This window comes from Nomascus leucogenys, chromosome 19 (genome assembly GCF_006542625.1).
Source record: "Nomascus leucogenys isolate Asia chromosome 19, Asia_NLE_v1, whole genome shotgun sequence".
NCBI classification, from domain to species: Eukaryota; Metazoa; Chordata; class Mammalia; order Primates; family Hylobatidae; genus Nomascus; species Nomascus leucogenys.
Genome location: NC_044399.1, coordinates 62,574,326 through 62,601,382, shown reverse-complemented (window position 1 = coordinate 62,601,382; position 27,057 = coordinate 62,574,326). Strand labels below are relative to the sequence as shown.

The window sequence follows — 27,057 nt, the reverse complement described above, 5'->3', positions numbered from 1 at the left end:
GCTCGCCCCGCCCCCGCTCGCCCCGCCCCCGCTCGCCCCGCCCCCGCTCGCCCCGCCCCCGCTCGCCCCGCCCCCGCTCGCCCCGCCCCCGCTCGCCCCGCCCCTGGAGTTGCTCCCTCAAAGCGGAAGTGAGGCCGGACTGAGTCCCGTATAGTGGTTCATCGTGGCCCTTGGTGACGGGTCGCGCCAGTTTCGACCCGGACCCGTACGCTGCTACGCTGACGTGGCTCCCGGAAGAGGGCTGGCGTAGGGTGGCCATGTTGCAGCAGGTGAGGGGCTGAGGGCGCGCTGGGAGGTTTTCGGCTCCTGGGACTGGCTCTGCAGGTTCCGTGGTACTGGAGTCCGCGTCCCCCGCGCCCGCTACTCGAACTCGAGGAGGAGCGGGGCGGCCGGGAGTGGAGGGCTGTGGATAGTTGTCTGAGGAGGGCAGCTAGGGGTTCTGAGGCCTCTGGGGGAGGCGTGACCCGTGCGGCGCTGAGCAGGTATTGCTTGCGGCTGTGGAGATGCCCATTGTTAACCAGAGCGAGCGGGGTGTCTCTCTTTCCTCAGCCCTTAGTGCGGGGGTGGAGGTGAGGAGGAGCGGCCTGCGGGCCTGTTAGCTCCTTGACACCCAGGGGTGCGACGCGATCTTGTAGGAATCGGCGACGCTGCCAGAGCCTTGCTTTCAAGTTGCTGTTTCCAAACTAATGTTGGTGATTCTCTCCTTTATGCTCTTAGAGTTAATTGTAGTCCACATGTTGGCAACCAGAGACTAGTAAGATTAATAATCTTTTTAGAAAAAACTGTTTATGGTCACTTAGATTGTCTTAAGTGTTTTTTTCTTTCGGTTCTTTTCTTTCGGTTCACACATAATTTGTTGAGGGATTACTATGACTCAGACACGGTTGTAGGCCCAGGGATAGGGCTGTGACCAGTATAGACAGGTTTCTTGCCCCGTATTTTCGAGTTAGGAAAGTGGGTTGTAGGAGATGGGGGTGGGGTGGGGAGACCCGATAAATTATATCACCAAAGATATTTTCAGTTAGTTGCAAAGGCAGGGTGTTGAAATAACAAGTGTCTGAGGATAGGACAACTAAGATTTATGGTCAGGAAAGACTGCTTATGAGAAGATGCCTTGAGTGGAGAAAATCTAATAATGATTAAATTTAGCTATATTACAGGAACGGTGTCCCGATCCAGAGCCGAAAAGAGGGTCCTTGGCCGGGCGTGGTGACTCACGCCTGTAATCCCAGCACTTTGGGAGGACGAGGTGGGTGGATCATGAGGTCAAGAGATTGAGACCATCCTGGCCAACATGGTGAAACCCTGTCTCTACTAAAAATACAGAAATCAGTTGGGCGTAGTGGTGCACGCCTGTAGTCCCAGATACTCGGGAGGCTGAGGCAGGAGAATGGCTTGAACTGGGGAGGCAGAGGTTGCAGTGAGCCGAGATCGGGCCATTGCACTCCAGCGCGGCGACAGAGGGAGACTCCGTCTCAAAAAAAAAAAAAAAAGGTTCTTGGATCAGGCAAGAAGGAAATTAAGGGTGAGTCCACAGTGCAAAATGAAAGCAAGTTTATTAAGAAAGTAAAGGAATGGCTACTCCATAGAGCAGCCTGGAGGGCTGCTGGTGGCCCATTTTTATGGTTATTTCTTAGTGATATGGTTAACAAGGGGTGGATTATTCATTCCTCCCCTGTTTAGATCATAGAGAGTAACTTCCTGATGTTGCCATGGCATTTGTAAACTGGCATGGCGCTGATGGGAGTGTAGTAGTGAGGACGACCAGTGGTCACTCTCATGGCCATCTTGGTCTTGGTGGGTTTTGGCTGGCTCCTTTATTGCAACCTATGTTTTCAGCGAGGTCTTATGACCTGTATTTTGTGCTGACCTCATCATATCTCATCACTTAGAATGCCCTGTCTGGGAATGTAGCCCAGTAGGTTTCAGCCTCATTTTACCCAGCTCCTATTGAAGGTGGAGTTGTTCAGGTTCCCATGCTTCTGACATTTGAACCTGCGCCCAGGCCGGATGAGGCTGGAGAAACACAACCGTGCCGACTGTTCCCACTCTTTATTTATTTATTTATTCATTTATGAGACGGAGTTTCACTCTTGTTGCCCAGGCTGGAGTGCAATGGTGTGATCTCGGCTCACTGCAACCTCCGCCTCCCGGGTTCAAGCGATTCTTCTGCCTCACCCTCCAGAGTAGCTGGGACTACAGGCGCCTGCCACCACGCCCGGCTAATTTTTGTATTTTTAGTAGAGATGGGGTTTCACCATGTTAACCAGGCTGGTCTTGAACTCCTGACCTTAGGTGATGCACCCGCCTCGGCCTTCCAAAGTGCTGGGATTACAAGCGGGAGCTGCCAGACCCGGCTGACTGTTCCCACTTGATAAGTTTGTGACGTGAACCTCAGTCGAGCCCTTAGTGCTGCCAGGCGGTCATTCTACATTTCCATAGCCCCTTCACCCTCTCACCTTAGGCAACTATTAAAACTAAAATCTTCAACGTTTCTTCTCTTATCCTCTCTCCGCTGGTAACGTTGCTTCTTGTTTCACTGAAAATGGAAGCCATCTGAAGACGATTTTCACACTAGCTGCCTATTTATTTGCATGTTTACTCAGGGTCTCATATTCTTTTATGATAATTGGACTGTCAGTGCTCCATTCTTAGGTCTTCCTGTTTACTGTGTCCTGGTTTCCATCTCCTCTTGCCTACTTGAAGGCATTGTTCCAGTAATTCTCTTGCTTCATCAATTTTTTAATCCTTTTAAACATTTGCTCACATCAACATATAAACATGTTTTGATTTCTCTTACCTTAAAAAATGAAGACTTGACACCACATGCTCTTTCACTGGTTACCCCATTCTTTTTCCTTTAAAGACTTGTATCATGTATACTTGTCTTTTAATTCTTCTAGTCTCTCTTGTATTCATTCTAGTCAGCCTTTCTTCCCCTCTCCCAACCATACTGGAACTGCTCCTACTGAGTTCCCCGATGACCTGTTAAAAATACTGTGGTCATGGCTGGGCGCGGGGCTCATGGCTGTAATCCCAGCACTTTGGGAGGCCGGGGTGGGTGGATCATGAGGTCAAGAGATTGAGACCATCCTGGCCAACATGGTGAAACCCCGTCTCTACTAAAAATACAAAAATTACCTGGGTGTGGTGGCACATGCCTGAAGTCTTGGCTACTTGGGAGGCTGAGGCTGAGGCAGGGGAATCGCTTGAACCCGGGAGGCAGAGGTTGCAGTGAGCCAAGATCACGCCATTGCACTCCAGCTTGGCGACACAGCGAGACTCCGTCTCAAAAAAAAAAAAAAAAAAAAAGGTACAGTGGTCTCTCTTTGGTTTTCATCTTACTTGTGAGCAGCATTTGACACAGATGATGGATCCTCCTCCTGGAGGCACTTTGTTTGGTTTCCAGGACACTACCCCTGGCTCACCTCACGTTCCTTGGTTCTTCTTTTTCAGTCCCCACTGCCTATTCTAATCTTTGTGATCTCTAATTATTGGAATGCCAAGAGTCTGTCTTAGCCATCTTTATCTTTTTAGTTGTTCAGGACAAAAACTTTGGAATCTTCCTTGATTCCTTTTATTTACCCTTCCTCCACCTCCCCAGTCAATCCATCAGCAAATCCTGTCAGCTCTACCTTAAAATGTATTTGGAATCTATTTTTCATCACCTCCACTGCATCCACCCTAGACCAAGCCATTACTTCTTGGCCTAGTGATTAAAGTAGTTTCCTAACTAGTCTCCTAGCTTCGTGCTTTTGTCCCTCCTTCCTCTCCCCTCCCCCCCCAGATTTTTACTACAGTAGCCAGAATTCTCTTTTTAACAGGTGAGTCAGAACATGCAGTCTTACACTTAGAACACTCCAATGGATCTCCCTCTCAATGCTTTTTGGTTTTAAAAATACTAGCATCTTAAAATGTCCAAAATCAAACTGCTGATTTTGCCCCGAAATCTTTTGTGTCCATGGTCTTCCCCATCTTAGTAAATGTAACTCCAGGAGTGCAGAGCTATTGGTCTTTTTTTTTTTTTTTTTAAATCTGTACCATTTACAGCAGTACCTGGCACTTGGTAGGCACTCAGTATTTACTGAATAAATGAGAAGAAATCAGTCTTTCAAAGAGCAGGGTAAGAGAAGAGTGTTCTAGGTAGTATGAACCATAAGTGCAAAAGAACCTGGTGGGGCCCAAGTTTGGCATGCTTAAGGAACTGAAAAGAAGGCCAGCCTGGGCATGGTGGCTCATGCCTCTAATTGTAGCACTTTGGGAGACCAAGGCAGGAGAATTGCTTGAGCCCGGGAGTTTGAGACTAGCCTGGGCAACATAGCGAGACCCCATTTCTGCAAGAAATTAAAATATTAGGTATGGTGGCTTGCAGCACTCAGGAGGCTGAGATGTAGAGCCTGCAGTAGTGACCCCTGATTGCTTCACTGCACTCCAGCCTGGGCGAGAGCCAGACCCTGTCTCAAAAAAAAAAAAAAGGCCAGTCTGGCAGGAGCTTAGGTACTGTATAAATTTCCTATTGCTACTGCAGCAGCAAATTCATATGTACTGTTGTAAAGTTCTGGTGGTCAGAAGTCCAGAATGAGGCTCAAGGGGTTAAACATCAAGGTGTGTGTAGGGGTTCTGGAGAATCAGTTTCCTTGCCTGTTTCAGCTTCTAAACACCCGGGATCCCTTCCCCATCTTAATGCCATCAGCATAGCCTGTTCACATCTCTGTCTCTCATCTCTACTTTGCTCGTTTCATCACCTTCTCTCACTGACCCTCCTTTGTTTCTCTTTTAAGGACCATTGTGATCACGTCATCTGGCCAGCCTGGGTAATCCAGGGTAATCTCTTGACCTCAAGATCCTTAACTTAATCTCATCTGTGAAATTCTTTTTGCCAAGTAAATTTACGTATTCACAGGTTCCAGGGATTAGAAGCTAAACATCTTTGGCAGGGGTGAGGAGGTATTCAGCCTACCACAGTTAATGAAGAGTGAGTGGCCTGAGATAAGGTCTTAGAGATTGGCAGGGACCAGATCATGATAGGTCATGATAGGGAGTCTGTTTTTCAGTCATAGTGCTGAGGGGTTTCAGTAGGGGAATGATATGATTTGATGTGAAAAAGCCTCCCTGGCTGCTGGATGGCGATTAGACTGTTGGGATCGAGAGCAGAAGGCCTCAGCTTTTTATTCATATCATCATAAGGTGGATCTCAATCTTGCTCTACGTTATGATCACACCTCAAAGCAATTATATCTGAACCACTAAGGGCTGGACCCAAGTATCAGCTTTTTTTTTTTTTTTTTTTTTTTTTTTAAAGAAAAAGAGCATTCTAATTGTAGCCAAGGTTGAGAACCACTAGTCTCATAGATCTGAATCCATTTTACCTTTTCAGCCCTAGCTCAATAGGAGCTTCTCGCGTCCATCACTTACTGCATGGGCTACTTGGCCATTTCTTAGACAAACTTCCTGTATTCCCACCTGTGCCTTTCAAAATATACCTAGTCTAGGGAGGCCTATGTGGACTGTCAGGGCCCAGCTGACAAACTCTCCTCCAGAAAGCTTCTCCAGTGCCCTGTAGTAGGAATGATTTGCTTCCTTCCTTGGCTCCCATTTGCACTTAGATTTCTCAGTCCTGATCACAGTCAGCTGGATATTATAGCCTCCTTTGCTTATTTACTCATGCCTTCAACAAATATTGTAGCACTTGGCTGAATGCTCTGCTAGACACCAGGATTTATTACAATGCAAAGACAGTCCTGGTTGGGCGTGGTGGCTCACACCTATAATCCCAGCACTTTGGGAGGGTGAGGTGGGCGGATCGCTTGAGGTCAGGAGTTTGAAACCAGCCTGGCCAACATGGTGAGACTCTGTCTCTACTAAAAATACAAAAATTACCCAGGCTAATTAGCCGAGACACACTCCTGTAATCCCAGCTACTCAGGAGGCTGAGGCACTAGAATGGCTTGAACCCAGGAGGTAGAGGTTGCAGTAAGCCGAGACCGTACCACTGTACTCCAGCCTGGGCGACAGAGCAAGACTCTGTCTCAAAAAAAAAAAAAAAAAAAGACCTTGTCTTCTAGGTCGTCCAGCAGCTTAATCTATATGGAGGTGTAGGAGCTGGTAGACGTGCAGTAGGAATACTCTGAGATCATTGTTCAAATGGAGATTTGTCCAAGTGCTGTGGGAACATGGGGATTTCAGAGACAGGTTTTCAGCTATTTCAGTATTTGAGCTAAAAAAACTTGAAGGATGATTTGGTATTTGTCTGGTGGTGGGTAGGGCATGGGGAAGGGAAGAGTTTTCTGAGACAACATGTGAAAGGCAGGAGATGCGAGAGAGATCGTAGTGTTTCTTAGAGACCGTGTGGTAACAGTATTGCTTCAGTGCTCAACAGTGCTCAATGAAGACAGTGTCAGAAGCAAATAGGGGGCATTAGATTCCGTGATCTATGCTTTATGTGAAGGAGTTAAATTTTATCCTATACTTGTAGGGATGCCATTGAAAAATTTGAGCAGTAGAGTGACATGGTGTGATTTCCATATTGGGAGGATTGCTCTGGGTAATGTAAAGGAGAGGCTGGAATAGAGACGGATAAAGGCAGGGAGACTGGTGAGTGGCACTAGGAGAGGAACAGGAGCAGGTTTCTCCTAGTTGAGAGGAATTGCAGTGAATTGAGGTGTGAACCACTCTTAGAAGCCTAAGGTTATGGGGCCGGGCGTGGTGGCTCACGCCTGTAATTCCAGCACTTTGGGAGGCCGAGGTGGGTGGGTCACAAGGTCATGAAATCTCCTGGCTAACATGGTGAAACTCTTTCTCTACTAAAAAAATACAAAAAATTAGCCGGGCGTGGCGGCACGCACCTGTAGTCCCAGCTACTTGGGAAGGTGAGGCAGGAGAATCGCTTGAACCCAGGAGGCAGAGGTTGCAGTGAGCTGAGGCCGCGCCACTGCACTCCAGCCTGAGCAACAGAGTAAGACTCTATCTCCAAAAAAAAAAAAAAAAGTCTGAGGTTGTAAAAGGAAGCAATGCTTTGGGAAGGTAGAGAATTGAAGGGGAGATTCAGGATCAGGGTTCTTAAAAAAATCTTTTTTTGCCTTAATAAGTAGCCTTGAAGAAGTTTATATGCATATGCTGATCAGAAAGATTTCAATAGAGGCCGGGCATGGTGGCTCATGCCTGTACTCCCAGCACTTTGGGAGGCCGAGGCGGGCAGATCACCTGAGGTCAGGAGTTCAAGACCAGCCTGGCCAACATGGTGAAACCCTGTCTCAACTAAAAATAGGAAAATTAGCTGGGTGTGATGGCACACGCCTGTAATCCCAGCAACTTGGGAGGCTGAGGCAGGAGAATCGTTTGAACCCAGGAGGTGGAGGTTGCAGTGAGCCAAGATCGTGCCATTGCACTCCAGCCTGGGTGATGAACAAAACTCCATTTCAACAACAACAAAAAAGAAAGATCCAATAGATAGACTTGAAGATAGAAGAATGTGTAAATAAAGGGGAAAATGATGAAACAGGTCCCCGAGGAGGCGTGAAAAAAGTTATTCTGAGCACAAATAATTGGTTTAGCCTTGGATAAGAAGAGAGGGAGTTGTGAGAAGGGGTCATGGAACTAAGTATGCAGTCAGATGATTTTGTGAAGGAGCCGGAAACCTTGAGATTATCCCCAGTAGCCTCGGCTTGCTCTGTGACTTGGGAGAGAACAGGTGAGGAGGATAGGTGTTAAGTTTGTAGTAGCCTCATCTGCACCCCAGAGTTTTCTCAGATGGTGCAGCCTAGGGGCAGGGATGGAGCAGCTGAGACTTGGATTATCCCTGGGGTTTTTGCCAGATGATTTGAGGAGGCAGGGTGGAGGATCTGCATGTGTCCTTTTCCTAGGTTTTGAATTCCTGATGCTGTAACCACATTATTTTATCTTCTGTTTTGATGAGTATGCAGCTTTGCATGCAGTGGCTGTATAAACACTGAATTTCGTTTTGCTTCTTGACATTTATTTTTCCTACCAGGATAGTAATGATGACACTGAAGATGTTTCACTGTTTGATGCGGAAGAGGAGACGACTAATAGACCAAGAAAAGCCAAAATCAGGTAGGAGGAGAAGTTGCATGAGCTGTGTTAATGTCCAGTGCCGTTCTGTATGTATGTCGTCATGCTAGCTGATGGGAGTCAAGGCAGAGTTGTTTCAATGTGCTTGTGAATACTGCATGTTGCTAGTTTGACATTTAGTGTAAGACAAAGATGACATTTCAGATTTTCTTGCAAATAATTAGCATATGGAATTTTACTTAATACTGAGTTTTAAAATCAGCAAATCCAATTATTTGAACCCCTGTGTTTTTAATTCTGTGCTGTTTTCCAAGAATGTACCATTTCTTTATAGTTTCTATAGATACGTTACATTTTGATTTATTGTGCACATTTCAAAATCACATAGCATTTCTATTCTAAATTCTCTCTAAAGAAATTCACTTATCGAAAGTAAATTCTACCTGAACCCTGCTAAAATGCTGTTTTTTACTTTTCTTTCATCTTTCATGCCAGTCACAAAAGACCACATAGTGTATGATTTCATTTATATGAAATGTCCAGAATAGGCAAATCTGTAGAGACAGAAGATAGATTAGCTGTTGCTAGAAGCTGAGGGGTTTGAATGTAAATGGGGAATGACTGCCAGTGCATACAAAGATTATGTCTGGGGTTATGAAAAGTGGTAAAATTGGAGTGATGGTTGTACAACTCTGTGAATGTACTACAAACCATTAGATTGTTTACCTTAAATAAGTAAATTGTATGATATGTGAATTATATCTCAAAAAAGCTATTAAAAAACAAGAAACAGGCTGGGCCTGATGGCTCACGCCTCTAATCCCAGCACTTGGGAGGCTGAGGTGGGCGGATCATGAGGTCAGGAGATTGAGACCATCCTGGCTAACATGGTGAAACCCCATCTCTACTAAAAATACAAAAAATTAGCCGGGCGTGGTGGCGGGCACCTGTAGTCCCAGCTACTCAGGAGGCTGAGGCAGGAGAATGGCGTGAACCTGGGAGGTGGAGTTTGCAGTGAGCTGAGTTCGCACGCACCTGTAGTCCCAGCTACTCAGGAGGCTGAGGCAGGAGAATGGCGTGAACCTGGGAGGTGGAGTTTGCAGTGAGCTGAGTTCGCGCCACCACACTCCAGCCTGGACGACAGAGCGAGACTCTGTCTCAAAAAAAAAAAAAGAAAAAAGAAAGTAACAAACAAACTCTACCTGGTAACTTTGTCTTAATGTCTGAGTGATTTCTGAGGGCTAAGGAATTCTTTTGGCATGATTTGAAAATAGGATTCAAATTCTAAGATACAGTTTGCTTATTTCTCCAAGCGAGGTAAAGTTCTTTATTATATATTTTGTGAAAGTTTATATTTAATGAAGTGTTAAAGTCATCAGTGCATAGTGTATTTTCTGTAACTACAGGGCCTAGTCAAATAGTGGGGCTTAAGAAAAAGAGAGCTAGGAGGTTTGCTTTCTCCTAAAGTCATCTCTTTTATTTTGACAAAACTCTTCACAGTTACACCATGGCTAAAACATTTTCCTCTGCATTTGCTAGTACCTGTAGTAAAATGTAATTGCATTTCTTTCATTGTGTTTTGGTTTTCAGACATCCAGTAGCATCGTTTTTCCACTTATTCTTTCGAGTCAGTGCAATCGTCGTCTATCTTCTCTGTGAGTTGCTCAGCAGCAGCTTTATTACCTGTATGGTGACAATTATCTTGCTGTTGTCATGTGACTTTTGGGCAGTGAAGGTAATTTTGATTGTTTTTATTTTAAAATTATATTTAATATGAAAATGATGTATAAAAATATGAGAGTTAGCATTTTGCATTATTGTTAATCTTTTGTTACTTCAAACCTCATCTGTGTTAAAGTGCTAGATATATCAAATTGCATGTGGTTTTTTTTTTGTTTTTTTTTTTTTTTTCATTTTTTTCCCTTTGACAATACAAGATGAGACATGTAGGTTAATGTGCTGCTGATTTTTCTGTGCCATATTCTAACCTACATCAGCTTTAAAGTCAAATAAACAAACAAACGTGACTAGCAACCATAGACCCTACAATGTTGCTTCTAATCCATACCATGGGTTTTGCTTCAGGCTTACCTGTAGGTGTGTTGTATGTAATTTCTAGATAAGGCCCCAGTGTAGTTTGTCCACAAATACCTAAAAAATACCTACCTTTTGCAAAGGCTACTATGGATGCTTTAGGGCAGTGTTTCTCAACCAGAGACAAAACTTGCCACCCACTGAATATTTGTCAGTGTCCAAAAACGTTTTTGGTTGTCATGACTGGAGGTGGGAGGAGTGTGCTATTGACATCTAGTGGATAGAGGGCAGGTATGCTGCTAAATATCCTAACACACAGGACAGCCCCCCCTGCAACAAAGAATTACCTGACCCAAAATGTCAGTTGTGCCAAGGTTGAGACACCCTGCTGTAGGGGATAGAAAGGAGTGTAAGAAATGGTTTCAAACTCAAGAACAATGATTAGAGAGATGGATGGATGGACAGATAGGTACATGGATAAATAGATAATCAAGTAAGCATAATAAAATATTAAATATGGACTCTAGATGATAGATATTTGGGTATTCACTGTAAAATTTAACTTTGTGTGTTTGAAAATATTCATAGTAAAATAGTGGAGAAAAAAATCAAAGGCTAATTTTGGAGTTTCAGAGACATATACTGATTTAAAGACTAGTAAGATGTTACAACCCTATTCACACCCACCAATGTAGCCAGTTTTAGATCTTTTAATTCTTTTTTTTTTGACACGGAGTTTGTCTCTTGTTGCCCAGGCTGGTGTGCAGTGGCATGATCTTGGCTCACTGCAACCTCTGCCTCTTGGGTTCAGGTGATTCTCCTGCCTCAGCCTCCCGAGTAGCTGGGATTACAGGCATGCACCACCACGCCTGGCTAATTTTTTTGTATTTTTAGTACAGATGGGGTTTCTCCATGTTGGTCAGGCTGGTCTCGAACTTCTGACCTCAGGTGATCTGCCTGCCTCAGCCTCCCAAAGTGCTGGGATTACAGGCGTGAGCCACCGTGCCTGGCTATCTTTTAATTCTTAAAGATATCAGAAGTGGTTGGCTTGGTGATGGCCAGCTTCCATAGGCCACATAATGCTGAGAAGGAAGATTTCAAAGGTCTGTTTTCTTTAGGTTTTTCTTTTGTCCAGTCTTCTTTGGCTTGCATTTCTTTGAATTTCTTCTGTTACTTTATGCTCTAAAGTATTTAGTACATACTACTCACAGTTTTGATATACGTTTCTTTTTGTTCATAAAATTTCTGTTCAGCCAAATAGAACATGCTTTCCGGTCACTTCTTCCTGGTAATTTCCAAACTCTTAAAATTTTTCTGGGTTTAGAGTTTTAAAAAATATGAACAAAATAGTTTATTTTCTGATAAGGTTTATTTGTTTATTTGTTTTTGTTTTTAAACAAGGGCTTAAAAAATGGCACCCTTTTATCCTTGGCAAAATTATAGATAGCCAAACAATGGAGATATGAAGCAAAATTAAGAAGTCAAGAATAGGGAAATTATTAAGTGGACTTGGGATAAGCAGGGTTCTGAAACAGTTAAAATAGAGATATGTCATAATTGTTATAAATCTCAATGTACTTACTAAAAAAAACAAAAAAGCAATCTTCATCTAAACCCCTAGGTGTCCAATCTTTTGGTTTCCCAGGGCCACAGTGGAAGAAAGAATTGTCTTGGGCCACACATAAAATACACTAACATTAGCTGATGAGCTTAAAAAAAAAATTACACACAAAAAAATCGCATAATGTTTTAAGAAAGTTTACAAATTTCTCTTGGGCTGCATTCAAAGCTGTCCTGGGCAGCATGAGGCCTGTGGGCAGAGGGTTGGATAGGCTTGCCCTAGGGGATGTTAATGAAGATAAAGAAGAGGTAGAGAACGGAAAATAATTTAAAGGTATGCTTAAATGCTAAAGCTTATATTGGTTTTTATTTTATTCTTCACTCTGACAAATTGAGTAAAAAAGGTTAAATAATGGTTTTAAAAATTTAATGGCAACTATGGCCGGGCGTGGTGGCTCATGCCTGTAATCCCAGCACTTTGGGAGGCCGAGGCGGGCGGATCATGAGGGCAGGAGATTGAGACCATCCTGGCTAACATGGTGAAACCCCATCTCTACTAAAAATACAAAAAAAAAAAAGAGCTGGGCATAGTGGCGGGTGCCTGTAGTCCCAGCTACTCGGGAGGCTGAGGCAGGAGAATGGCGTGAACCCGGGAGGCGGAGCTTGCAGTGAACTGAGATCGCACCACTGTACTCTAGCCTGGGCAACAGAGCAAGACTCCGTCTCAAAAAAAAAAAAAAAAAAAAGAAAAAAATTAATGGCAATTATTAGTAAAATTTAAAACCAGTCGTGTATCTTCTGCAACACTGGAGAAGATGGAGCAAGTAAAACAGTTCATAGAGCAAAAGAAGGAAAACAAAGCAACTGTCAAGGAAACTTAAATCAGAAAGTACATGTATAAAGTGATGTAAGTAATAGCAAATTCCTTATAATAGTAAATGTAATTTGATTAAACTACCCATTTAAAGACAAGAATACTAAGATTGGTCCAAAATCAAAGTCCAAACAAAAGATCTAACCAAATTAATGACATTAGAAAAAATAAAAGAAGGCAAAGATAATATCAGATCCACTCAAACAAAAAGAAACTTGGCATTGTATTATTATCAGATGAGATATGAATCAGAGTAAGAGCACTAAGAGAAACAAAAAGGTCATTTTATGAATCACAGTGAAGATCATTCACAGTAAAATTATATCAAACTATGTATAGTAAAAGAATTAGAAATATTAGAAGATAGAAAAGCATTATGATAAGTCTAACAAACTACTATCTTTAACAAACCAAAGTGCCAAAAAATAAATAAGTTCTGAAGGATCTGAGTGAAATAATTAGCAACATCAATTAAATGCAGTATTTGGGGCTTTATATGACAGAGAGAATACTTTCCTGTTAAGTGCCTGTGGAGCATTTACAAAAATTGACTTAAATATCACTGTGAAGAATATCGAAATAAAATTGCCCAAAGCACCTACATTTTCTAGTCCAATGAAACAGAACTAGAAATTAATAGAAAGTAGTTGTCAAAATTGAAATTCTTTTTAAAAAGCAAACTACTACGTATCTTGGGTTTAAAAGGAAGCAAAAACTGTAAATATAGGTTATTTATACCTTAATGGTGATCATTTACAGTTAAGCTTTCTGAATATGTCAAAAACTGAATTCAGAGGGAAAATAATAGACTAAAGGCTTTTATTTTACACAAGAAAGAGGGAAAATAATGGGCTACTTGAGTCCAGAAGTTTCAAAAACAAGCAATAAGCCTGAGAAATTAGGAAAATAAACTAATAAAGATAAAAGCAGGAAATAAAGAGTGAGAAAATGGGAACATAGAAGAGTTTGAAAGTATTGAGGGGCATTCTTTGAAGATACCTATGGAAGAGACTCTGGTTTAGGTCTCCCTTGCCAGCTTTTTTTTTTTTTTTTTTTAACTTAGCATCTCTCCCATAGGAATTTTGGTCTCATAAGACTCTTCCTTTTCTTCTCCTGTATTCCTTTCCTAAGGAGTGCCATCTGTGCTTCTGGTTTCAATTGCTGATCTGTAAGCTGTGTTGACTCCCAGATCTGTATCTCCATTCAGGTTTGTCTTCACAACTCAAGGCCCCTCCATGTGTCTTCTTGACGTTTTTATGTGGCTGTCTTGAAGGCATCTCAAATCTTTTTTTTCTGAGACGAAATCTCGCTTTGTCACCCAAGCTGGAATGCAGTGGTGCGATCTCAGTTCACTGCAACCTCCACCTCCCAGGGTTCAGGCGATTCTTCTGCCTCACCCTCCTGGATGCTGAGACTACAGGCATGCACCACCATGCCCAGCGAATTTTTGTATTTTTAGTAGAGACAGGGTTTCACTATGTTAGCCAGGCTGGTCTTGAACCCAAGTGAGCCACCATGCCTGGCCAGGCATCTTATATCTTTTTTTTTTTTTTTTTTTTTTGAGACGGAGTCTCGCTCTGTCGCCCAGGCTGGAGTGTAGTGGCGCGATCTCGGCTCACTGCAAGCTCCGCCTCCCGGGTTCACGCCATTCTCCTGCCTCAGCCTCTCCGAGTAGCTGGGACTACAGGCGCCCGCCACCACGCCCGGCTAATTTTTTTGTATTTTTAGTGGAGACGGGGTTTCACCATGGTCTCGATCTCCTGACCTCGTGATCCGCCCGCCTCGGCCTCCCGAAGTGCTGGGATTACAAGCGTGAGCCACCGCGCTCGGCCAACATCTTATATCTTAACATGTATAAAATACTACTTGTCATCTTCCACTCCCTAAAAGCTCTTCTTCTTTGAGTGTTCCCTTTCACGGGGCCTGGAATCACTATTTTTTTACTTGAGCAAACCAGAAATGTATCAGTTGCCTCCTTCCTACTCCATATCCAATTAATGACCAAGTCCCATAAATCCATAGATTGTGCTTTCTTCATTAGGATATCAGTGCCTGCTGCTCTATCTGGAATGCTCTTCTTGCTCCCACATCACCTTCATAATGGGATTCCTAATCTTTTTATGCCATAGGCCCCTTTCATAGACTCATGAATAATGTTTTCACATATATAAAATACATAAGATTTCAAAGGAAGTCACTTATATTGAAATAACATTTAAAAATATTAAAAAGGTAAATTTCTGATTGAGTTGTATGTGTAGTAGTTCCCCCATTATCTGAGGTTTCACTTTCTGCGGTTTCAGTTACTGCTATACGCTACACTAAACAGTAAGATACTATGTGAGGAGAGAGAACTACATTCACATAACTTTTATTAGATTATGTTGTTATAATTGTTCTATTTTTATTTCTTGTTATTAATCTCTTAACTGTGCCTTATTTATAAATTAGGCATTATCATAGGTATGTACATATAGGAAAAAATATAGCATATATAAGGTTTGGTGTTACTCACAATTTCAGGCATCTGCTGGGGGTCTTGGAATGTATCCCCTGCAGGTAAGGGAGGACTACTATACTTTATGAATTTATTAATGGTAAGATCTAGTGGCAGGTCTAATTACTTTCAAAGCAGTGGTGAGCATAAACAATATATTAAAATAACTGCAGCAAGTATAGTACAAAATGAAAAATGTCTGTGGTTTCTATTGTGTCAGGGCGTTTTTAATTTTACCTATATTCACAGTTTGTTGTCTACATTCATAATTTAATGATATGCTAACTACTTTCAAAGCAGTGGTGAGCATAAATAGTATTTTGAGGCCGGGCGCGGTGGCTCATGCCTGTAATCCCAGCACTTTGGGAGGCCAAGGCGGGTGAATCACCTGAGGTTGGGAGTTTGAGACCAGCCTGACCAACATGGAGAAACCCCATCTCTACTAAAAATACAAAATTAGCTGGGCGTGATGGTGCATGCCTGTAATCCCTGCTACTTGGGAGGCTGAGGCAGGAGAATCGCTTGAACCCAGGAGGCAGAGGTTGCGATGAGCTGAGATCGCCCCATTGCATGCCAGCCTGGGCAACAAGAGCGAAACTCTGTCTCAAAAACAAAAAACAAAGCAAAACAAAAAACAAAGCTACGATATTTTGAGGTAACTGCAGCAAATATAGTACAAAATAAAAAGTCTGTGATTTCTATTGTGTTAGGGTGTTTTTAATTTTACCTACATTCATAGTTTGTTGTCTACATTCATAATTTAAAGATATGCTCAATTTCGGACAGAGGTTAATGAAAATGAAGATAACATTTTTTTTACCCATCGAGGTTCACAGAACCACTGAATCTATTAGTGGACACCATTAATTAAACATCCACAGTACTATTGATTCTTATTTATCCTTTATATTTCATTCCAAATGTTGACTCCTCAGAGAGTCATTTTCTGATACCCAGACTAGATCAAATTTCCCTGTTATACTCTTCAAGCATCCCACACTTTTCTCTTGCAGCTTACCTCAGTTGGTAATGGTACATTTGTGCATTGGTTGTCTGCCTCTCTTCACCTCTTTCCCTGAGGGAAGAGTTGGTATCTGTTAGTCACTGTTGTATTACCAGCACATAGTAGATACTCAGTAAATATTTGTTGAGTAAATAAACATTAGGAAAGCTATCAACCTAATCTGTTACCTTAGTAAGTAGGAAAAGAGCTTGGTACACTTGAAAGACTGACTGAAGGCCAGTGTCTATAATCATTTTTAGGGATATATAGTTGTAAAATACGTGTAGCTATAGTCAGGATGTAAAGTAGGTCACAGTAACCAAATAGCAAGGGGTTTAGGGAAAATTAGAGAACTGGAGAAAGGGCAAATTGTTCATGAGGGAAAAGAGAAGGGGTAATGTTTATGGGTGGATTTGTTGCTTGCTCTGTCACCTCTACCCCTATTAGTCCTGCCATTACCATTTTACTTAATCGTTTAGCCAGGCCTGATACATGTTAGTCTTTGCTAACTGGATATTATGGAGGTAAAGCTGAAGGTTTTTGTTTGTGAAATGTTACACTAAGATAGGAGCTTGTGATAGATCTTTAAGTAATGCTTTTAAAATGTGCCTGTTTATATTAATCTTCACCAGAATGTCACAGGTAGACTAATGGTTGGCCTACGTTGGTGGAATCACATTGATGAAGATGGAAAGAGCCATTGGGTGTTTGAATCTAGAAAGGTAAAGTGCCTTTTTTGTTTTAAGTAGTGTTATCAGCTAAATTATTTGTAGATTATATTTAAATATTGGAAGATGAAGTATTCAGAATTAAAAACACTATGCCAAATCACTTGGCATGTCAGCACTAAAGGAGATGGCCTTCTAGAATTTAATGCATTTTTCTGTCTAGTTCAGACCAGAAGCAAGCAATATACCGAACAGAATCCTTTGAGGGAAGACACTGGGTCAGAGTTTATACAGTGTTCTAAGCTGCCTGTCAAGGATTGCTGATAAAAGATCTCTGTGTTGCCTTCGTTAGTATCTCCATAAATCCCTCTACGCCCAGCAGATAACTGCTTTCAGCGTCTTGTTGTGTCTTTGCTCCTGTGGTCGTCTTTCATTTCTGGGCAGGAAAAAGGAGGAGGAGTGCAGCTGGATAGCATATCTGGTCGGAGCACTCTGTTCTTCAAGCTTCTGCCTTCAGGAGCCCTGGGGGTCCTGGTCTGTTTTGGGTTAGCCTGCTGCACTATAGTGAACATTCACTTTCCTCGTGGAAATAAGTTTTGGAAGCAGAGGACCAAATTCTTGGCAACAGGACACCAAGGGTATTGACAAGTTATTTTAAGAAAGTGGCACTGTGTTCAATGAGCCTGTATTCTTTTATATTGTAGAATCTACCTTGGAAACAACTTACCACCCTTGTAAATTCCTGGGTATTGCTAAGACATTTTGATTATTGTCCAGAATCCCTTGATTGCATTTTTTTTTCCCTCTGGACCCTAATTTGACCTTTTAGTCTCCAGAATGATTATAACTGTGATTTCCTTGATCATTAGTCAGAAAGGTATCATTTAGAGCTTCCTTATGAATAAATAGTACAAGTGCAAGAAGAATTGAATAGAAGCCTGTCAGAGACCACTCTTTACTTCATGAGTTGTGGTAAACCATCCATTCTGCCCTGAAAATGCAAAATTCTTTTTTTTTTTTTTTTGAGAAAGAGTCTCGCTCTGTCACCCAGGCTGGAGTGCAGTGGCGTGATCTCGGCTCACTGCAAGCTCCGCCTCCCAGGTTCACGCCATTCTCCTGCCACAGCCTCTCCGAGTAGCTGGGACTACAGGCGCCCGCCACCACGCCCGGCTAATTTTTTTTTTTTGTATTTTTAGTAGAGACGGGGTTTCACCGTGGTCTCGATCTCCTGCCCTCATGATCCGCCCGCCTCGGCCTCCCAAAGTGCTGGGATTACAAGCGTGAGCCACCGCGCCCGGCCGAAAATGCAAAATTCTTGAGTTAATATAGATCAGTTCCTAAAATTACAAGAGCGATAGTCATGTATTTTGGGGTTCTAACTTAGGAATTGGGCTGTGTGTATTAATATTTGAACTTGTGGGTAATATGTTTTTTATTAAACATGTTGAACTTTGATAAATCTCACAACATGATGATTGAATTTATGTTCTTTTATAGGAGTCCTCTCAAGAGAATAAAACTGTGTCAGAGGCTGAATCAAGAATCTTTTGGTTGGGACTTATTGCCTGTCCAGTGCTGTGGGTGATATTTGCCTTTAGTGCACTCTTCTCCTTCAGAGTAAAGTGGTTGGTGAGTATCAGTGTAGAACTTTCAAATAATCCATTAAGATATCTGCTGGTAATCATAGGAAGCAACAACTACAACTGAGTCCTTATCATTAGGGACCTATCTTGAATAGGCAGCTTCATCATGTAATTCCCAAGTTTTGCTTCCCAACTTTACCTTTTTCTATAATACTGGAGAAGAGATCCTAAAAGACCCCTTCCCACCATTTTCTAGGATATTAGTGGTTTTTTCTGGAAATAATGGTTGGTAATCTGTTTCGGTTACCTATTGCTGCCTAACAAATCACCCCAAAACATAGTGGCTTAGAGCGACAACAGCCATTATCGCACAGTTTCTCTGGGTCTGGATCTTGGGAAGGGCCCTGCTGGGAGATTCTGGCTTGGGGTCTTGAGTAGTTGTAGTCAGACAGTAGTTGGAATGATGGGGGTTGTGAGCCGTCTCCTCTTCATGAGGTCCCATGGCCTCTCCACATGTTTTTCCATGTGCCTTCGTTTGGGCTTTTCTCATGGCATGGTGGCCTCATGGTGGGACTGCTTACATGGTGGCCCAGTACTTGACTTGTGGGGTGTTCTAGCTCACAGGCTTTTACAATCTAGCCTAAGATGTCATAGCATCACTTCTGCTGCCCACCCACATTCAAGGAAATGGGAATTAGGCTCTACTCTTGATAAGGAATAAGAAGGTGCTAGAAGACTTTGTGGAAGAGGAGATATTGTTGCTGCTGTCTTTGGAAAATGTAGTTTCTCACTTGACCCAATTTGTGAGTCTTATTCTTTCTTATATCTTGCATTATTTTTTCTTATCCCATCTTATATCTGATATCAATAAATATTGTGTGAAAAAATTTCACATATTTATTGATATCAGATATATTTTGGCCTTAATTATGTTTTTCCTCCTAATTTGTAGTATTTTCTTAGTCCTATTTTGCGATATACGTTCTTTTTTTCTTTGTGTGTGCTCATACATTCATACTTTCCTTCTTTGGATTTGGAAGCTTACTGTCTTTTTTCAGTTCTTCTAGTGGTTACCTTTAATTACTTTATATGTTTATATCATTACCCTCTTTCACGAATTAGGAAATTTATTCAATATTTATGGATTTCCTGCTCTGGAAAATGGGAAACTTTACACTGATATGGTTTCTTTAACTTCTCCCTCCTCCTACCTCTAGAGTTTTGCTTATTATAGTCTTATTTTAGTCCTTCTAGTGGTTTTCTTTGTAACATTAATTAATGTACTTAAACCTGTTTATTGACTTAATAGACTCTGTTTAGAAAGGGAAGAAAATAAACACTCATATTCCTTCCTATGAGTTTCCTCCTTTCTCTCTTGTTTGTTCCAATGTTATTTTTGTGTTACCAAGTTTTATAATAGCTATCATTTGAAAACATATTTCTTACTGGTTGTTCAGTCTTTGATCTGTTTTTTAAAAAAGTCGATTCATTGCCTATCACCAGTCTCACTGCAGCTTCTCCTTTTACTTATTGGTTGGCTACATTTTCTTTTGACTCATGTTTAAACATATGAGCCTGTTGACTATTCTTAAATGACGACCTGGCTGGATTAATATTCTTGGGTCACAGTTTGTTTCTTTTTGGGACATGCTATTCCGTCATTTTCTTTTATTGAATATTTTGGAGAAGTCTGAGGCCAGGCTTACTTAACCTTTGTAATCTCTCCCCATAAGGTGTTTTTTTTTTTTTTTTTTTTAGTTTGTGTAACCCAGATGTATCTGTATTTATCTTTCCATATCAAGTTTTCTGGAGTCTGTGTGCCTTTCTGACAGGCAGACTGAACTTTTGCTTGGAATCAGGAAAATTTTTTTCTGTTAAATCTTTGCATTTATTTATGTTCTATGCTTTGACCTTTAATTTTGAGGTACCAGTTATGTTTATGTTGGATCATTTTTATTTGTTCTCATCTACTATTTTCTTGTTGCTTTAATTATTTTTTCCTTGTTTACTCAGCAATTTTAAGAATTCACTCTTATATCAGAGCTGTCTGGGAACACAGGGGGATAAGTTAGGGGACAGGTAAACAAGTTGACTGCTCCAGTAGAGCTTATGTTCTAGTGGAAGGTAGACAGACAGTAAAAAATACAGTAGGGGATGTTAGTTAATGATACAAAGTAATGGGGTAGAGAGTGTGAGGAGAGAACAGTAACTATTTTAGGTGCTCAGCTAAGGCTTCTCTCTGTATTTCCTTAGCTTTGTTAGCTCCATTTTCATCTCTTGTTATCTCACCCTCATGCTTTTTAAGTTCTTATCTTTAGGTTTTTCTGTAGGGTGAAATAGTCCCAGGAATGCTTTTATTTTGGTGGGTTTTTTTTTCTTTCCGAGTAGATTCTTCACTTATCTTCTGTATACCATGCTTTTTTTTTCTTTTTTTGCTATAGTTTTACATAAATGCACTTCCCTTTTTCCTAATCCATTTTGCTTATTTTTACAGTGACAAGGGCCCTGTTCAGCCCTTTCCCTTTCTGCTGGTTTAGTGTGGGTGAATCCTCCTTGACCACCTTCCCTTGATGTCTGAGGCATGTGGCTGCTGCTCTGAGCTGGAGTTGCAGTGCTGGGTTTGGTGGCCTGAAGACACAGGTGTGAGGTGTGATGTGGAGAACTTGCCAGGCTCTGGCTGTCTAGGCTGGGCTGCCTGGTTTTGCATTCTCTTCCTTAGTGGAGCTCTTGTCACCTGGTTGGCTGTGCACTCCCTTCTGCTTCGGATTGTTTGTAAGACCTTGGAGCTTTAGCATCCATCCAGGAGAGTCAGCCCAGTCTTTTTCTAGCAGTGTTTCTACTTCCTTAAAACAAAACAGGGAGAGGTTATGTGAAAGCCAGTTTGATCCTGTGTTAACCTACTTATGCCTAGTGTTCCATTGTTGGAACGCTAAGCATGTAGGAGTTATTTATATCCTACTGCTCAAGGTCATCACCAAGGTCTGATTTTTCACTCATGCAAAAATTCACAAAATTGCAACCTACAGCATAAATGGGTTAAGACTGCTGGGCATGGTGTCTCATGCCTGTAATCCCAGCACTTTGGGAGGTCGAGGCGGGCGGATCACGAGGTCAGGAGATCGAGACCACTCTGGCTAACACAGTGAAACCCTGTCTTTTCTAAAAATAGAAAAATTAGCCAGGTGTGGTGGTGGGCGCCTGTAGTTCCAGCTACTCGGGAGGCTGAGGCAGGAGAATGGCATGAACCCGGGAGGCAGGGTTTGCAGTGAGCCAAGATCGTGCCACTGCACTCCAGCCTGGGCGACAGAGCGAGACTCTGTCTCAAAAAATAAAAATAAATAAATAAATAAATACATAAATAAAAATAATAAAAATAAATGGGTTAAGACCATAGGACAGGAAGGGGCTTCACTCAGGCTCTCCATGAGTCTCCCACCTCCTCACTTCTCTTAAGATGATCAGCTGTCATGATTATTGATCCTTCTGTGCTTCCTCTCCTGCCTTCTTCCCACCTGGTGGCACCACTATGGCCAGCTGCAAGGATTTTCCTGCCTTTTTGGGTCATTGTTAGTTGGGAGGAGTTTCTGCTGTCAGGGCTATTTCTGCATTTTTTTCTTGGGTGTTTTGCTTTTCTGTAAGTTGCTGGGGATGGTAATTAGTGAAATTTTCCTTAGAGCTTATTTGCAGAGTTTAGAGCTGTGTAGAGCTGCTCCAACCTGGCTCTTTCTTTGGCCACCAGCCCTTTTTTATGTTTGTTGGTTTTAGTTTATTTGTGTTTTTAAAAATGCTGTTTGCTGTTTGTACCTTCAGGGGAGGGAGATCTTCATGTCTGACTTCACTGCACTGTCTTAAACCAGAAGTTTAACTTACGGATTTTAACATTTGTTGCCATTGAGTAAATTGATGCCTTAGCAGGACCCGTGATTGGTCTGTGAATTCAAGTGTACCCTGGCGTGTTGATACATACACACCCAGCAGTGCCCCTATTGGAGAAGCATGGGAAATTAAAAGGAAATTTATTCAAATACAGACACAGTTTTATGTTTTATTTAGGAAACTAGCAACCTCTTATTACACTAACACGTTTAATTCCATGAAACATAAGTTTAAAACAGAAAGTACCACTTCGTCTTTTACTAGGAATGTGAACCTGTTCATTAATCAAACATTTAAATCTATTAATTAAACATTAAAATCAGCTATACATCTTGTTAAGGGTAAGGAGAATAAATCTAGATTGGAAAAAGACATTTTATTGAGCTGCTTTGCTTGTCACAGATATAAAAGGGTAGAATGGTCGATGAGCTGTTTATTCCAGAACAAGGGTTGGCAAACTATGGCCTGCAGACCAAATCCAGCCTGACACCTGTTGTTGTAAGTTTTTGTTGAAAAACAGCCTTGCCCATTTTATATTGTCTATGGCTGCCTTTGGATTAGAACAGCAGAGTTGAGTAATTGCAACAGAGACCGTATGGTCTAAAATATTTATGATTTGGCCCTTTACAGAAGAACTTTGCTGATTGCTGTATTAGAATCTTTAACCTTGGGAATTCCTCACATTGTCTCAATTTTTCTAATTAAGATAAATTAGAAATTTTTAAAGAATGGGTTTTGAGTTTCTTTTTCTCACTTCTCATTGATCCTAGTGGGATCACCATAGGTGAGAAAATGAAACTCAAAGGAACAAACAGCTCTGCAAAAGTACAGTTCCCCTTGGAGCTGTCTCCCTCCTCACTGAAGGCAGGCATCTGTTGATTTATGCCTTAGGGCGTTCTATCCCTGCTACCAGAAGCCATTTTTCACATAGAGCAGAGATTCACCCCTACCTGCTCTCAGTTTATTGAACTTGATCTACCTCTTGACTGTAATTCTTATAGGAATAATTAACATTTGAGCCTTTCCTGAGTCTCATTGACTTTTCCTAACTTTACTCACAGACCAATGGGAAACAGAGAGCAAGAAGTCTCCCCCTGCACTGCATCCCCAGCAGCTAGCATGGTGCCTGGCACAAGAGCAGTTGTGTTCAGTAAATACTTGCTGGGTGAATGACTCGTGCTTTGTGCAGAGCATCTATCAGATGGGTCTGTTCTGGCAGCTGTCTCTGGAAAAGTCTCAACTGGCACAATCATGGCTTTGCAGGGCTTCCTCTTCCCTCTTTCTCATGACAATCTGCCTTGTCTCATTTATGGCACAGAGAAAGGTCAATTTCAGGCCAGTAACCATTGATTATATTTTTCCCTTGTCCCAGGCGGTGGTTATCATGGGTGTGGTGCTACAAGGTGCCAACCTGTATGGTTACATCAGGTGTAAGGTGGGCAGCAGAAAGAATTTAACCAGCATGGCTACTTCATATTTTGGAAAGCAGTTTTTAAGACAAGTAAGTGTTTTCTGGATGTGATCAGTGACTAATGCAATTATTTCTAACTTTCATAATTTAATTTTTATGAAACACTCCTGAACAGAAGTTTTTTAAAGGCATATAGTTATTTAAATATAATGATAAAGATGTTTTAATTGCTCTTCAGGGGTGTTCAAGACATTCTGGAAGTGTATTGTCAGTATCCTAAAATTATTTTAAAGCCAGGAAGGATAAACTATCATTGATAATAACTTTTTTTTTTTTTTTTTTTTTTTTTTTTTTTTTTTTGAGACGGAGTCTCGCTCTGTCACCCAGGCTGGAGTGCAGTGGTGCGATCTCGGCTCACTGCAAGCTCTGCCTCCCGGGTTCATGCCATTCTCCTGCCTCAGCCTCCCGAGTAGCTGGGACTACAGGCGCCCGCCACCGCGCCTGGCTAATTTTTTGTATTTTCAGTAGAGACGGGGTTTCACCGTGTTAGCCAGGATGGTCTCGATCTCCTGACCTCGTGATCCACCCGCCTCGGCCTCCCAAAGTGCTAGGATTACAGGCGTGAGCCACCGTGCCCAGCCTGTATGTTGTATGGTTTTAGGGAGAACAGTTGAATCACAATAAGACCATAACATTTGTACTCAGATGTTTTTTTCCCCCTAGAACATAAGGATTTTACTATAATACTCCAACATCAGGGTTTTCAGCAGGATGAGTAGTAGTCATAGGTAATTATTGGTTAAATCTCTTGGGAAAAGTGACTAGGTCTTTATATAAGTAATACCTTGCATTTGGTTAGTACAATAGGTTGGACAAGTGTTATGTAGGACAGGGGTTCTCAATCACGAACATACATGAGAATCACCTAGAGGGCACAAGATTGCTGGGTTCCACCTCCAGACTCCTTATTCAGTAGATCTGGGAGTGGAGTCTCATAATTTGCATTTCTCCCAAGTTTCTGGGTGGTACTGAGGGTGCTGGTCCAGGGATTACATTTTAGATTACTAAAGCCCCGAGAAATTAAATTATTAAGATTATGCAGCTAATAAGTGGTACAAAGCTAGATCTTAAACCCAGCCCTCTGTACTCAAAATTTATTGTTCTTTTTATTCTACTGTACAGTTTATCTTACAGAAGATGAAAAGTAGAGAAAATGAATATTCATGTAGGGACATCATCATCTCATTCTGAAGAATTTTTGCATGGCCCCAATATACCTTTACTGTGGTCCACCTTAGGGTAGCTTTCATGTATGTGCTTATTAGGTTTTTTTCCTTAGAATTTTCAGTGTTTCTGAAGGTAAGGAGACGTGGAATACAGGTGAAATTAAACCTTAAACCTGGCATATCATGGATAGGGTTAGTGTCTTACATGGTACCTGGCATCTGCTCAAATGGGACAAACTGGACAGCTGGGTGGATGATGGTATCCATGGATTTTACTTCACTAGCGCATGTCTACATTTTCAGTTATTTATTTTTTTTGAGACAGTCTCTCTGTTGCCGAGACTGGAGTGCGGTGGCACGATCTCGGCTCACTGCAAACTCCACCTCCCGGGTTCACGCCATTCTCCTGCTTCAGCCTCCTGAGTAGCTGGGATTGCAGGTGCCTGCCACCATACCTGGCTAATTTTTTGTATTTTTAGTAGAGATGGGGTTTCACCGTGTTAGCCAGGATGGTCTCGATCTCCTGACTTCATGATCCACCTGCCTTGGCCTCCCGAAGTGCTGGGATTACAGGTGTAAGCCACGGTGCCCAGCCTAGCATGTCTACTTTTTAATGTGATTGGGCCATTGTATGTAAGGTAATGCTCTGCTTAGAAATATAGAATGTTTTCCTAGGCCTAGGCCTTGAAGGGTGTTTGAAGTGAAATAACTTTGATATTAAGGAGTTTGTTTTTTGCCTTTTGCAGAACACTGGAGATGATCAGAGTTCCTGAATAGAGAAAGCTCATGTGCTTTGTTACATTGGGGAACAACTGAAGAGATTCTTGATTGAACCTTTTAGAGCTTAGTCCCTGTTGCAACGAGGAGTGTTGGGTTTGTTTTTCCACTTAAAAACTTTATTTATGGAAAAATAGTTTTCATATTAAGTTTTTATTTCCTTTCCAGCAGTTGGGGCTAGAAAGTATATGTTGGCACTAGAAACATTGTCAAGATTTGTTCTGTGGTGTAGGTATGCACATTCCGTAGGTATGCACATGGCCATGTAATACCAGTATATCCCAAGTCAATGAAAGTGTTCATTTACATAGGTAATGGAGACCTTTGCATTTTGATCCATAGAACGTAGGAGGATGTTCTTAGTCTGTCTCAAAGCTCTGTATGTTTACATATTATTTTTGTAGATTGTTTTCAGGAGAAAGTTTTGCTTCCATGGTAAGAGTGAGCACTTTGGCTTATGTATAAGTTAGAAATAATTGTTAGTTTTTAATATGTACCTCGTGGGGAAATTTCTTAGATGTATGCAAGCAAGTGAAAACAGGCCAGTGGTATTACCTACTTTATAAAATTTTATTTTTATTTGTAAGAAGTCATCTACTTAAGGCCCAGTTAATATAAGTGGAATCATCATAGTTTAAGGAATACCCAGAGATTGCTGCTGTTCTATTTATTTTACAGAAAGGATAGCTAGATTGAAAGCTCTTCAGTGGACCTTGAGCTAATAGATCTTTTACCACTAAAAGAGCATTATTCTCATGTCATAATGAGAATAATTTACGTACTTGGCATAATAAATGCCTAAAAGACATTTTATTTTCTGAATCTATTTTTTTTCTTGCTATAATGGGGATATTGTAAATTATGCATTTATATTAATGGTATTTCTTAAAGCAATCTATGTAACTATAAACTAAACCAATCTGCAAACTATTGTAGGCATCTAAATTCTGTTGTAGGTATTATAAACTTTGTTGAAGTCTTAATCAGCAGATTATGTTGTGAATATATTTGTACATTGTTAAAATAGTTTTTAAGATTATTTAATTGAATAAGTGTCTTATTGGAGTGATAACTTTGAAGGTGCAAAACTTTATATTTGTATAAAATTCTACTGTTTACAAGGCATTTGACATGTGTAATCTCATTTAACCCTCATGATAAATATGTAATACTTTAGATGATATAACTGAACTTCAGGTTATTGAGTGACTTTCCCAAGGAAAACAGATTACAGGAATATCTGTAGGATACAAAACATGATATATTAGTATTTTAGAGAAAATATTTGCTCTAAATGTCAGTTCGTTTCTTAAAAATTAATAATTTGTTAAGAGCTTGTTTATTTTACTTAGCTGTTCTGTCTGGTGAGAAGAATTGATACTGCACTGAAGACATTTTAAAATATAATCTGAAAGATCTAACCTAAATCTTTAGGGTTGAGAGTCTAACAAAGGATACATTGATATACTTCTTTAGGTAACTGTGTTATTTGAACTGCAATCCTAAACCAAGTAACA

At 41.3% G+C, this 27,057-nt stretch overlaps 1 protein-coding gene across 3 annotated transcripts; it reads left to right on the top strand.

The window, feature by feature from the left end:
- Positions 1–105: 105 nt before the first annotated feature.
- On the top strand, positions 106–26,665 carry LOC101176802 (trans-golgi network vesicle protein 23 homolog C). 3 transcript variants are annotated; one of them, XM_030800727.1, is made up of 7 exons: positions 106–269; positions 7,991–8,073; positions 9,622–9,766; positions 16,632–16,721; positions 18,165–18,296; positions 23,499–23,627; positions 25,510–26,665. In XM_030800727.1, the coding sequence occupies exons 1-7, from the start codon at positions 258–260 to the stop codon at positions 25,534–25,536; spliced, it is 618 nt and encodes a 205-aa protein (XP_030656587.1). In that variant the 5' UTR covers positions 106–257; the 3' UTR covers positions 25,537–26,665. The 3 variants fall into 3 exon arrangements, with proteins under 3 accessions (XP_030656587.1, XP_030656588.1, XP_030656589.1); XM_030800728.1 differs by lacking the exon at positions 106–269 and adding an exon at positions 278–1,525; XM_030800729.1 differs by lacking the exon at positions 106–269 and adding an exon at positions 278–482 and having other exon boundaries at positions 25,510–26,470.
- Positions 26,666–27,057: the final 392 nt, after the last annotated feature.